This window comes from Bidens hawaiensis, unplaced genomic scaffold, assembly GCF_021521415.1.
Source record: "Bidens hawaiensis isolate Kalapana, Puna unplaced genomic scaffold, B.hawaiensis_p1.1 tig00004357_1, whole genome shotgun sequence".
Lineage (NCBI taxonomy): Eukaryota > Viridiplantae > Streptophyta > Magnoliopsida > Asterales > Asteraceae > Bidens > Bidens hawaiensis.
The window spans coordinates 2,074,459-2,087,776 of NW_027491262.1; the positions used below are offsets into that span (position 1 = coordinate 2,074,459).

The 13,318-nt window shown below is 39.1% G+C and overlaps 1 protein-coding gene across 1 annotated transcript; it reads left to right on the forward strand.

The window, feature by feature from the left end:
* The first annotated feature begins 2,863 nt into the window (after positions 1-2,863).
* LOC143626409 (uncharacterized) lies at positions 2,864-9,852 on the forward strand. Its single transcript, XM_077096515.1, has 7 exons — positions 2,864-6,716; positions 6,806-6,957; positions 7,035-7,179; positions 7,265-7,481; positions 7,541-7,777; positions 7,867-8,543; positions 9,031-9,852. The coding sequence occupies exons 1-7, from the start codon at positions 2,883-2,885 to the stop codon at positions 9,691-9,693; spliced, it is 5,925 nt and encodes a 1,974-aa protein (XP_076952630.1). The 5' UTR covers positions 2,864-2,882; the 3' UTR covers positions 9,694-9,852.
* The last annotated feature ends 3,466 nt before the right edge of the window (positions 9,853-13,318 follow it).

Consider the following 13,318-nt stretch of genomic DNA (forward strand, 5'->3'; position numbering starts at 1 on the left):
AGTTTGAATATCAATGTATAACATTTTTGTATCATGTACCAAACAACCACCACCATGTACTTTCCCTTAGATTTAATAAACTTTTGACTTATTTAACTAAGAAGTGAAAAAACGCATGCCATATAGGCATAAAAGCTTTCACTGTTTTTTTTTCTAGATAAAACACGTTATATATATTTTTAAATAAAAATGTGAAAGGACAGTTTGATGTGAAAGGATAGTTTGATTGGTTGGAAAATAGGTTGATCCTGCACTCCAAGCCCTCAAGCCTGCAAACCTCATATTGCCTCCGCCCTCTTGCGCCTTCCATCCCACAACCGTAATGATGTAACGCCTTAACCAAATGATGTGGCATGATACACTTTTCCACAACATTTAGTCAAGTTCTTTTAAATTTTTTTAAAAGATAACAAACAATGCATTTAGAACATTATTAGCAGCATCTTTATATCCATCTCTATAATTATAATAATAAAAAAAACACTATATTTTCTTAATCCTTTTCATCTAAGTAATTATTTTTTATATTTTGTCATTATCTTTTCTCGCTCATTCACTCACAACTATTTTCAAAAAACATTAAAAAATAATAGAGGGTGACCAATGTTTCTCTAAATTTGTCCATAAACAAAAGTTTCTCTACCTCCTCCTCTTAAACTACTTACACCTTTTCTATATAATATAAGAAACTCACTCGTAATAATATGCAAGACATGCCAGGAATGATCTTATAGCCTGAATCAATTTCATTAAATGGAAAAGGAAAAATGACCAAAATGATCAATTTGATCAATCGCATTCCTTAACAAACCCCCAATTATACTAATACATAAAAGGAAAATTGAATTCTAATAATCCAAACTATTAGGCATTGACCAATAATAATCCCAACTAACAATGTAACTAGTGGCAATCCCAACTATCAATTTTGTTATCAACAACAATCCAACACTAGCTGATAGTTAATTATGTTAATTTATGATGATGTAGCATGTGATGTGGTAATTACGTGGCGAAGACTAGGATTTTCTTTTTTTAGTTTATTTGGATATAATTTTTAGAGCTAAGTACAAAAATGGTCCCTCTAATATATTTATATTTCACTTTTGGTATTAACTTATATTTATTGTTTTTAATATGGAATATGTATTATTATTATTATATTATATATATATATATATAAGTATGTTTGTATCAACTCAGGTCAGCAACCGGAAACACTCATCCTCTTCTCCTGCCGGTAACGACCACCACCGTATCCGCCCGGTAACCACCACCACCACATCCGGCCGGTAGCCACCACCATCACCATCTCCGGCCGTAAACCACCATCTTCTCCCCATCTCTCACCACCCCCTCCTGAAACCTACCTGAACCTCAACTTCTCCGGTCGGTAGCCATCACCAGCAGCACCACCACCATATCCGGCCAACAACCAAATCACCACCACTCAACTACCACCATTTGAAATCGGTTTCAGATCTCATTCGTGGCAGTGACGACGACCATTGGATCTGATAAAAGAGATGCATAGGGTTTCAAATCGAGATGACGGCGGTAGGAGGTGTCAGGGTTCTGGCGGGTGATGAGAGAGGGGGGGATGATGGTTTCCGGCCCGATATGACGATGACATGGTTACCACCGGCGGCCGGAGAAGTGATTAGACCTGAACCAAGAAAAATTATAAATTATAAAAAAAACAATAAACATATTAGTAATGATACTAACATTAATAAGTTCGGGGCATTAAAAAAGCCCATAAACAGTAAATATATTTTATATTTAAAACAACAAATATTAGTTATAGATAAAAATGAAATATAAATATATTAGAGGGGTTATCTTTGTAATTTACTCTAAAAATTATATCCAAATAAAATAAAAAAAGAAAGAAAATCCAAGTCACAGTCACGTAATTACCACATCATATGCCACGTCATCATAAATTAACGGAGTTAACTATCAGTTAGTGTTGGATTGTTGTTGATAACAAGATTGATAGTTGGGATACCACAAATTACATTGTTAGTAGGGATTATTATTGGCCAATACCTAATAGTTTGGATTATTAGAGTCCAATTTTCCTAAATAAAATGACCCTTTCAAAAATGGTGTGACCAATAGTTTAGTTATCAAGTTATGCCGTCCGATAGTTTATAAAACCAACAAGATTTTGACACATGTCCACAAAACAATAAGATCTGTCATCACACTAATCTATTATATCGGCCGACTGATCTATTTCGTCGGCCGACCCTTTGTTTTAAAAAGTAAATCCCTTTGTTATAAAAACAAATCATTTTATGAAGTACCCACAAAATAGAGTCAAAAACGAGACGCCGAGGGCTATTATAATGCACCAGTGTACGTTAGCGTTATGTGTGCTCGTACCAACATTCACTACACATCGTCCAACTGAATTTACGTAGACACTCGCACTGCACCACTATGGATTAAAAGCAACAAGTCACCGACCAAAATAGGTTTACATCATCAGATAGTAGTAACTTATTAAGTACTCTTTCTCACATCCCAAAAATCAACTCTCCTTTTGTATCTACCACCGGCGTTAATCACCGTCACCGTCGCCGGTCACATCATCGGAGGTAATTAATTATCCTTATTCTATTCCATTTCAGATAGCTTCACTAACAGATCTGCTTATTAGTCTCCGCCTGTCTTCACACACCTGATCGCCGATATAAACCTAGGGTTAGGGTTTTGATGCGTTGTAGCGGATTATGGCCAACAACAACCACGGCCCTTCCGGATCCAAATTCGTATCCGTCAATTTGAATAAGTTATATGGGCAACCTTCTCATCACTCTTACGCACCCGCCACCCGCCCCCGACCAGCTGGAGGTGCTCACGCGGGCGGTGGGATGGTTGTTCTATCCCGAAACCGTACGTTGCAGAAGCCGACACCGAAACTATCCGTTCCGCCCCCCTTGAACTTGCCTTCCTTGCGGAAGGAGTTTGAGAAAAGTGACGCGTCGGGTGCTGCGGGTGGGGCGGTGGGTGGTGCGGGTTCCGGGAGTGGGTCGAGACCGAGTTCGTCGGGGTTGGGGTGGACGAAGCCTGCGAGTGTTGGTTTGCGGGATAAGGAGGTTGGTACGGTCGGTTTGGAGAGTGTGCGGGATGGTGAAAGTGGAGGTGGTAATGTAAGTGGTGCTTATTTGCCTCCGTCGGCTAGGTTTGCGCATGGAGATACGGGTTCGGCGCGTTATTCGAATGTGGCTTCGGTAGCGAAAGCTATGGTGTTGAGGGGAGAGGATTTTCCGTCTTTGCGGGCTGCGTTGCCTTCGTCGACGGGGACTGTGCAAAAGCAAAAGGAAGCGTCTTTTCAGAAAGTGAAACAGTTGGTTAGTGAGGAGTCGTCCGATGATCTAAGAAACAGTTCTCATTTTAACTCGTCTCATCACGATGCAAACGGTGGGGGTGGAACCGGTGTGCAGAGTTTAAGACCGAGCAGTGCACATGTGGATCGTGGTCAGAAGCAAGAGGACCCTTTGCCACTCATACGGTTGAACCCGAGGTCTGATTGGGCTGATGATGAGCGTGATACGGGTCATGGATTTATAAGACGAAGTGGCAGAGATCAAGAGCTGACAAAAAGTGAAATTTATTGGGATAGAGATTTTGATGCGCCTAGAAGCAGTGTTTTACCTCACAAACCGATTAATAATGAAAGACGTGGTCTGCCTGCTGCAAAGAGTTCTAACTCTGAAGTTGTTAAAACCGAGCCTTACCGAGAAGCCAACTCTTGGAGGAGTTCTTCCATTCACAGAGATAAACCTATAAGTGACAGAAACAATGCTCACTATGGTGCGGTGACAGAAAACCGAGACCCTACGTATGTAAGAAGAGATGCAGGGCAAGTAAGACACTGGAATCAGTCAGTAGAATCTCCTAGGTACAGAAATGAAGGGTCAAAATCGGTTTTTTCTGTTGGCGGTAGGTCTTCGTTTTCAAAGGCTGAACGGGGTTACTTTAATGATTCTAGTCAGAAGGATTTCGGTTCTGGTGTTTATGATGAAGTAGATCCTTTTACTGGCAACTTAGTTGGAGTGGTTAAGAAGAAGAAGGATGTGATTAATCAAACAGATTTTCATGATCCTGTTAGGGAGTCTTTTGAGGCTGAGCTGGAGAGAGTTCAAAAGACGCAAGAGATGGAAAGACAGAGGATTGCTGAAGAACATGAACGAGCTATAGAGCAAGCACGGAGAGAGGATGAAGAGAGACGAATGGCAATTTTGGAAGAAGAAGAAAGAAGAAGAAGATTGGATGAGGAAACAAGAGAAGCTGCTTGGATTGCAGAACAAGAAAGATTGGATGCCATTCAGAAAGCCGAAGAGCAGAAACTTGCTCGTGAAGAAGAGAAAAGAAGGATGGTTCTAGAAGAAGAGAGGAGGAAGCAAGCTGCCAAACAGAAGCTTTTAGAATTGGAAGCTAGAATGGCGAAACGGGAAGCTGAAGTGGGAAAAACTGGCGCAGATGATGAAGTTCCTGTTGGTGAGAAAGACAGTGATGCGTCTATGGATTCAGATATTGATAACTGGGAAGCTAATCAAAGAATGGTGGAGAGAATAACTTCAGCAGGTTCAGATTCATCTGCCATTGACCGGCCTTTTGACCGCCTTCAGTTTTCTAAACCTGTTAATCCATGGAAACGTGAAGCGTTTGAAGTTGGAAGCAATTCATCTTTCTTACTAAACGACCAAGAAAACGGCCATCCTGGTGGGAGATCAAGATACATGCCCTCAAGATCTCATGATACTGATGGATTTTCTCATCTTGGAGACAGAGATCTTAGGTGGAACTCTTTTGGGGATGGAAACAGGGATACCGAGTCAGAATATTATGACAATGTTGGTTGGGGACAGGGGTATTCTCGTAATAATATGCAATCTTATCCAGAGCGGTTGTATATGAATGCTGAGTCAGATAAGATCTATTCTTTCGGGAGGTCACCATATTCAATGAAACAGCCTCGTGTTCCACCTCCTCCGTCGTTATCCGTGCCCCGATCATCGGTGAGAGGGGAGAATGAAATCTCAGGTCCTTCAAGTTCTCTAGAATCAACCGCAAGAACTGGGAATTATGATGCTCTTCAGGATAATTTTCGACAATCAGATCTTGCTGATCTTCAACAAGGAATAATGACACAGAATCTGGAGAAAACCGACACACTAATGTGTGATTCACAGTCGTCTCTCTCGGTTTCGAGTCCTCCTAGCTCGCCAACACATCTGTCTCATGATGAGCTGGATGATTCTGGTGAAGTGAAGGAAGTTGTGAATGATGAGACTGCAGAATTGACTACAATGGAAACCTTAAAGTCTGTGTCAACCGATGAAGATGAAGAATGGAGCCTTGAGAATCATGATGAGATGCAGGAGCAAGAAGAGTATGATGAAGATGATGGTTATGGTGAAGAAGATGAAGTGCACGAATTACCCGATGATAATATTAACCTGACACAAGAGTTTGATAATATGCAACTCAAGGAGACAGACACAACTAACATGATGGAAAATACGGTACTGGGATTTAATGAGGGCGTTGAAGTTAAACTTCCAGTTGATGAGTTTGAAAAAGATTTGAAAACAGATGGTGATGTGAATATCATTGATACGCCTGAAGTTTCTGTTAGTGTTGTAGAAAAACAAGCAGCCGTTGGTGCACCGATTAATGAACAGCCCCAAAATGTTTCAACTTCTTCTAGTCTCTTGGGTGATCCTTCTTCGGGCCAGTCTACAACACCTGTTAAACTCCAGTTTGGGTTATTTTCTGGCCCGACTCTCATACCATCACCTGTTCCCTCTATACAGATCGGGTCTATACAGATGCCTCTTCCTCTTCATCCACCTGTTGGTTCATCTTTGGGCCATCTTTTTCAATTTGGTCAACTGATGTATACATCTCCCGCTTCCCAAGGAATTCTTCCAGTGCCTCCAAACATTCACCATACCCATAATACCCATTTTAATGTGAATCATAATTCAGCGACTTTTGTTCCTTATCAGTTTCCTCAAGAAACTTCTGCTATCAACATGAAAACCGACAATGGTTCGTCTAATTCATTAAATAATCAAAGCAATCCCTCTCATGCTGCTGATAATGTAACTGCTTCTAAACCTGTTACACAAGTTGAAGAAAAAGGGCATGGCACAACTAATAATGATTCTTCTGGTGCTAAAAATGTACCATTATCTAAGGCCCCGGGCCCATCAAATAGGGGGAAGCGAAATATGCACCCATCAAGAATTTTGGGTCAACGATCATTTCGACCTTATGATTCTAACGAGAGGAGATATCGACGCCCAATTCAACGAACCGAGTTTCGAGTCCGGGAAAATGTAAATAATTATGAAACGCGTAATTCTGCAAGAATTGGGTATAGACGTCAAGTGGGGTCCAATATGAAACGGGTTGCACATGAAGCTGAGATAGTTTCTGAAATCAGGCCTGTGAAAGAAACTGCTAAAACCAAAACTGAGGTGGGCTCGTCTGCTGTTGACAGCAAAAGAAACGTTCCGGAAGAAGATGTTGATGCACCTTTGCAAAGTGGTGTTGTACATGTTTATAAGCAACCGGGTATAGAATGTCCGAGTGATGAAGATGATTTCATAGAAGTGAGGTCGAAACGACAGATGTTGAATGATCGGCGTGAACAGAGAGAAAAAGAAATCAAGGCAAAATCACGTGTTACAAAGGTTGGTCTTCATTAAATATATATTCGATTTAAATCCTTTTATTCTTTTTAGTGTTTGGTTATTGTTTAACATTTCTTTTATCTTTTCAGCAACCGCGAAAGGCGTCTGTAACCTCCACCGGTCCAAATAAAGTCTCTGCATCAAACAACACTCGTTCTGTTGCTGCTAAAAAAGAACCGTGTGCTGAGTTCTCCCCTCAATTATTGGCTCCAGCTGACACACATACTGTGGACAATAGCAAGTATATTTTCTCTAATTGAATTAAAAATAGCATAGAAGAGTCTTTATTAAATATTTTACACTATACATTACTTGCAGGAATCTGCAAAGAGAATCTGCATCTGCAATATCTGATGCTGCAGAAGATCATGGTTCAAATCTAATATTCGAGTCTGAAAATAAGGTTGTGGATGATGTTCAAACGTCCCTGGGCGACTGGGGTAATGCACAAATGGACCAACAGGTGAAAAGTGAAAGCCTTACTATTTTGGTGTTTATTCTTAGCATGTAAATCTGAATTGTATTATTATTTTAAAAACAACCTACAGGTTATCCCCTTAACTCAGACACAACTGGATGAGGCTATGAAGCCAGCACGGTTCAATACTACTATCAATACGACACATGTAACATCTATAGGCGATCATATCACATTGGTTAGTGAACCTGTTTTGTCATCTACATCAATCTTGACAAAGGGAAAGCCAATTTCATCATCTTCAAGCCCAGTCAACTCTCTGCTTGCGGGTGAAAAAATTCAGTTTGGTAAGAATATGTTAAAATACTGTATTGAGTTCATATTTCTGACGATGTCTCATGAACAGGGGCGGTTACTTCCCCAACAGTACTTCCTCCCAGTACACGTGTTGCTTCACATGGGATTGGGGTTCCCGGGTTATTCCGTCCTGACGTGACTCAAAATACTCAAAATGCTTTAAAAACAGAGAATGATTGTGTTACTGAAGTTGAAGATGTTGTTTCAGCTGTGGATGTGGCCGCCATTGATACAAATGAGATAATTGGAAACGGGTTGGGGCCTGTTTCTGTTTCAGACCCAAAAGGTGAGAATCAAATAAATTTTATTACTTTTTTATTATTTTATTCATCTATTTATTGAATTTAATCTGTTGATACTTGAAATGTTTTGTAGATCAACAATCTGGAAGTCAATCTAAGCCTGAAGAATCACTTAGTGTATCACTTCCTGCTGATCTGTCGGTTGAAACCACACCGATATCGTTGTGGACCCCACTCCCGAGTCCACAAGGCTCATCACCCCAAATGTTATCTCATTTCCCTGGGCCCACACCTTCTCACTTTCCGTTCTATGATATGAACCACCCCATGATGAGTGGTCCGGTCTATGCATTTGGCCCACATGACAAATCTGATGGGCCCAATTCACAAGCCCAAAAACCCACCGGGCCAGGTTCAAGGCATATTGGTGCATGGCAAAACCATTCCGGCATGGACTCATTCTATGGTCCTGCTGGATTCACAGGGCAGTTCATTGCTCCACCTGGAGGTCTTCCTGGTGTCCAAGCTCCACCACATATGGTGGTTTATAACCATTATGCACCTGTCGGTCAGTTCGGGCAGGTGGGTTTGAGCTTTATGGGTGCTACATATATCCCGTCTGGCAAACAACCGGATTGGAAGCATGATGTGACTTCTAGTAGAGGTGAAGAGGACATGAGTTCCATGAATATGGCTTCCATGCCTCGTAACCCAACTAACATGCAGCCGCCAAGCCAGCATCTTGGCCTGGGCTCACCCTTAATGCCCATGGGTCCACCGTTGACCATGTTCGATGTGCCTCCATTTCAGGTAACTGTTTGGGCTCTTCTAATAGTTAGTTATTTGCTGCTTATTTAACCCAACTTTAAATATTATAATTACAAAAATGAATGAATTTTAGTTGATGACCATTTTACCCCTATATATATGGTTTTTAACTTGCTAATTCTTTCTTAATTATTATTATTATTATATATTATATATTGAGTAGAAAGGTGCCAAAAACATTTTATAAAATGAGAGTTTTGTTTAAATACTTTAGGTAGACAATTATTTATTTATAAACGCAGTAAAAAACAATAAGCATTTTTCAGAACGGGTAAATATGAAGTTTTTGAAAATTAGCGGTAAAATTGTCATTTCTTTAACCGTTTTTTTGTTGAAATGTGTATTTTTAGTATTTTAAGTAGTTTTAAGGGGCATACATAATATTTATGTTTCTGTTGGTATATGAGAGGCATATATGAAGTTCACTTGTTTCTATAAATACTGAATGAACTTATTCAAATATGACCAGACCGCGCCAGACATGACGGTCCAAGCTCGGTGGTCTCAGGTACCCGCATCACCGCTTCATCCGGTCCCTATGTCACTGCCCTTACAGCAACAAACTGAAGCCATAACCGGACCTTCCCAGTTTAGCAGCCATGTAGGGCACTCAGTTGATCAGTCAACATTTCCTCCCAATAGATTATCCGAACCTCAACCTTCAAACCCTTCTCTGGTGTACCCGGTTGTTAGAGACTCAACCATCACCCATTTCCCAGACGAGTTCGGGTTGGTTGACTCATCCGGGCCACCCTCTTCCGTCACATCAGCTCTGGTTACCGTCAGTCACATCTCTTCAGGAACCATAAAGAACAACAATAATAGTGGCGGAGGTGTTGAGTTCAAGAATCAACACCAACCGGTGAAAACCTCGTCTTCTCAACATTACAATAATAACCATGCTGGCGGTTACGGGTATCAAAGAGGCGGTTTAGGCGTGTCTCCAAAGAACAAACCCGTTGGCGGCCAGTGGGCTCACCGTAGGCCCGGGTTTCATGGAAGATACCACCACCAACAATCCATGGGGACAGATAAAGGTTTCCCGTCTTCGACGAAAGTAAAACAGATTTATGTTGCAAAACAGCCGGGGCCAGGTGGGTCTGGGTCGGGTTCGGGTTCTACAATGGGTTGAGGTTTTTGTGTTTTGTTTTGAGGTTTGATTGAATAGTTATTTATGTAGAAGGTTTTAGAACAATTATGGGGTTGGAAATTAGCAAGGGAAGAGAAGAATTTAGAATGTTATGTTTTTTGTTTATTGGTTGGTGTTGATGTATTGATGTTTGATTTACTTGTTTTTCAAGGTGTAATAAAACTGAACCCAATACAACTAATATTTCACACATGACTTGTTTAGATTATACACAACTTGTTACTTCATTTACAAAACACACATATGTGACTATCAACAACTACTTAAAAAAACCCATCTTTTTAATGAAAACACAATTCAGAAAACAACAAAATCTCATTCACATTTAAGAAAAACACAGCGCCACCGATCGATTGTGACTAGCAGCGAAGAAAGTTGATCGATTGTGACTAGCAGCGAAGAAAGTAGCACTGGTGAGTTGTCTAACTCTGCCGCTTCAATCTTTCTTTATCCATTTTCTTTCTTGTTCCTTTCTCTCCCTTTGAACTCTTCTTAAGACATCACTATTTTATGGAAGGGGATAAGTTAACCAAAAGTATTGCCTTGTCAAAACCAATGATTAGTTAATCAAAGGTATAATTACGTCAATGTCATGTAAGTAGTGGGATGTCACTAACTAAACCATCAAACATGTGTAATGATTTAACTAACCCACCAAATTATTAATTTAGCGTGCGTTTGACACGAAGGAACGAAAGGTGAAATGGAATAGATCATTCCAAAAGAATGAAATTAAACATGCTTGATTGTCATGAATTATTATTATATTATCCATATTATTATTTTAAATTTGCTGAATTAACACTTTATAACACGCATACGGTATTCAACGTTTTTGTGATTGTTTTTATTCGGTTTAACAATGTCGCCGCAATGCGTGGATCTATTAATATTCGTATTATTATTAATATAATTTATTATTGTTAATAATAGTATAAATAATAATAATAAAGTGATGAATCACTCTATTCCTATACGGTAATCAAACAATATAATTGAATGTTAATGATCGATTTCATTCATTTGTCCATTCAATTACTCCGTCCATTCCATTCACCCATTCATTTCGTTAATTTATACCAAACAAACAATGTTTTTTTAAAGATAAAAAAGTTGGTGGAAAGCTGATTGGCCGTAAAAATAAAGGCCCCTCACTATGATGACATGGAGGTGGCTGCACCCACTCACAACACTCAACTTTAGACTATGCGTTGTGGCAAGCGAGCGACCGGCTTCAGAGAGTGGCGCGAGCCACGTCGGCCACGAACACCACAACACCCTCGCTTCACCGCTCGTCGCGACCTCGGTCGAGCGTGCTCGCTTGGGCTAAAGGAAGAAAATTGATGGGTTGGCTCGCGAATGGATGAATTCAGCGGACGCGAACGACAATGGGGTGAATTCACCGGTGTTGCGGTCAACAAGGGTTGGATCCAGTCAGCGTCATGCAACACAATATGTTTGAATGAATTAACACGTCGGCTTCAACGACAACACACAGCTAATAATACTAGTAGGCTTAGTTGAATCAACAAAACGGCCACATTAAAATACCTATAAATAATAAGCTCATCTCTAAACCACCCATAAATCTAAAAAGATCGCTAAATTCTTCTAAGGTTATTCATGATGGTGTTTATTTTTTTTGGACATTAAGTCTACATGATTCTATTAGATATTTTAATATAATTTGATTTATTTTTCAACCAATGTAAATTTTAATATACATTAAATAAGTTAAGAGGTGTGAGGTTATGATGCTAGGGATGAAACTCCTAACCATTTAACCAACAGGAGTTCGTGGGCAACGACCCCTAACTACAGTCGAAAATTTATTTTGATCATTATTGCTATGTTGAAAGTTCATTAAAAATGAAATTTTGGATTTTGTTAATATTATAAGTCAAATATAGACGAGTTTTAATGAAAATTCAAAATTCAAAATGGTAATAGCCTTTGGCACATACCAACCCTAATCCACAAATGTGATTTCCTGACAAATTCGTACGCTCTTTAATCTGGTTCATGAAACTCACAATCAAAATCATATTACGATTTTGACTCGTCTGAGTTTATCTGGCCGAATATTTGAAGAATCATCAAATAATTTCAATTTAAAAATACATACGACTCTTACATGATTCAAGTTATCCGTTTGAAAATTGCGTGACAGATTAGTGTAAAGACATGAATAATATGGAGCTCTTCAAAGTTACTATCATAATCATTCGTTGACCATAGTATGTTAGATTATTATTAGAACTGCCGCCTCACTACCGCCAACCATTATTAACAATCATTAGACCATTAATCTCATCTTTTAATCTTTTATTATTATCATTTTAAGTGGGAGGATGAGGCTAGGAATATACTTCCAAAGCTTGAGGAGCCACCTAGGCAATTTCCTGCACAAAAGTAATCAAGTCTGTACAGTTGATATCGTAAATATATCAGTGGTATATCGGTTATCGGTCCATTGACGATATATAAGTCAGAATATCGGTTTAGAATATCGGTATTGATAATATCAACGATATTGACAGATATTTGACCGATATTGGACCGATATTTGACCGATATATCACCGATATTCCCGATATCAGTGTTTTAATTCTTAATTATCAACTTTTAGTGTTCAATGTTATTGTTTTAAGTCTTAATTAATTCTTATTTGCTACGATTGTTAGTGTTTTGCAATTTGCAAAAGGTTAATTTGTTAATGGTAGGAGACGTATTGAATTATTAGTGTTGTATTGCTATATATATATGAATTTTACATGATATTAAAATTACCGATATCCCATCGATATCTCACTGCGATAACCGATCCGATATCTGATATTTTTCCGCATTAACTGCTTAACTAAGTAGGCATGCAAATGAACGGAATGTTTATGAACTGTTCGATGAGAAGTTCGTTTATTTAATAAATAATTAAATAAACGAACATAAACAAACTTTTTTATATTTATTTAAGTAAACTAAAGAACATGAACACACGTTTTGTTTTTTAATTCCCGAGCGTCCATTTATGTTTGTTTATTTATAGTCGTTTATGTTCATATTAATTTTAATAAATACTTAAGTAGTTATGTTTTTATATATACAAATATAAAGGGGGCAATGAAGGTCTTGTGCTAGGCCTTATGCAAAGGTTGTCAGTTTGAATCCCGACCCCAACCGGGTTTTCGTGTCACCGTGTGTTACACTAGAGAGTTATACTCTTATGGTGGCACAACGACTGTCAAGTGGCAGTCGGCGATATGGTTTCCCGGGGGAATGCCCAAGCCAAACTTTGAAAGCCAGCGTAGGCCCGGTTAAAACAACATAGTCTGGCCAGAGTGGGACAACGGGGCTCTCCAAATTTAGAAAGTGCGATAGTCTAAATACAAAAAAGTTGCCGTTATAAATAGAGGGGGGGGGGGGTGTTTAAATCATATGGTATATACGTGTGCTTGTGTGTATTAAAGGGGGCTCATACTTGGTTATGTTTGGTAAGTTATGCTTATTTGTGCTCATGTGTGTTTGTTCTATTATATTCGTTTAAGTTTGTTTTTGTTCATTAACGTTTGTGAATTGTTTGTTTAGGTTTTAAACGAACGAGCATGAA

What these genes read in the sequence shown, in the direction of transcription:
- LOC143626409 (XM_077096515.1), top strand. Translation starts at nt 2,883, where the DNA reads ATGGTTGTTCTATCCCGAAACCGTACGTTGCAGAAGCCGACACCGAAA. An exon ending in CAAAATCACGTGTTACAAAG is followed by an intron (nt 6,717 to 6,805) that starts GTTGGTCTTCAT and finishes TTATCTTTTCAG; the next exon opens with CAACCGCGAAAGGCGTCTGT. An exon ending in TTCTGTTTCAGACCCAAAAG is followed by an intron (nt 7,778 to 7,866) that starts GTGAGAATCAAA and finishes AATGTTTTGTAG; the next exon opens with ATCAACAATCTGGAAGTCAA.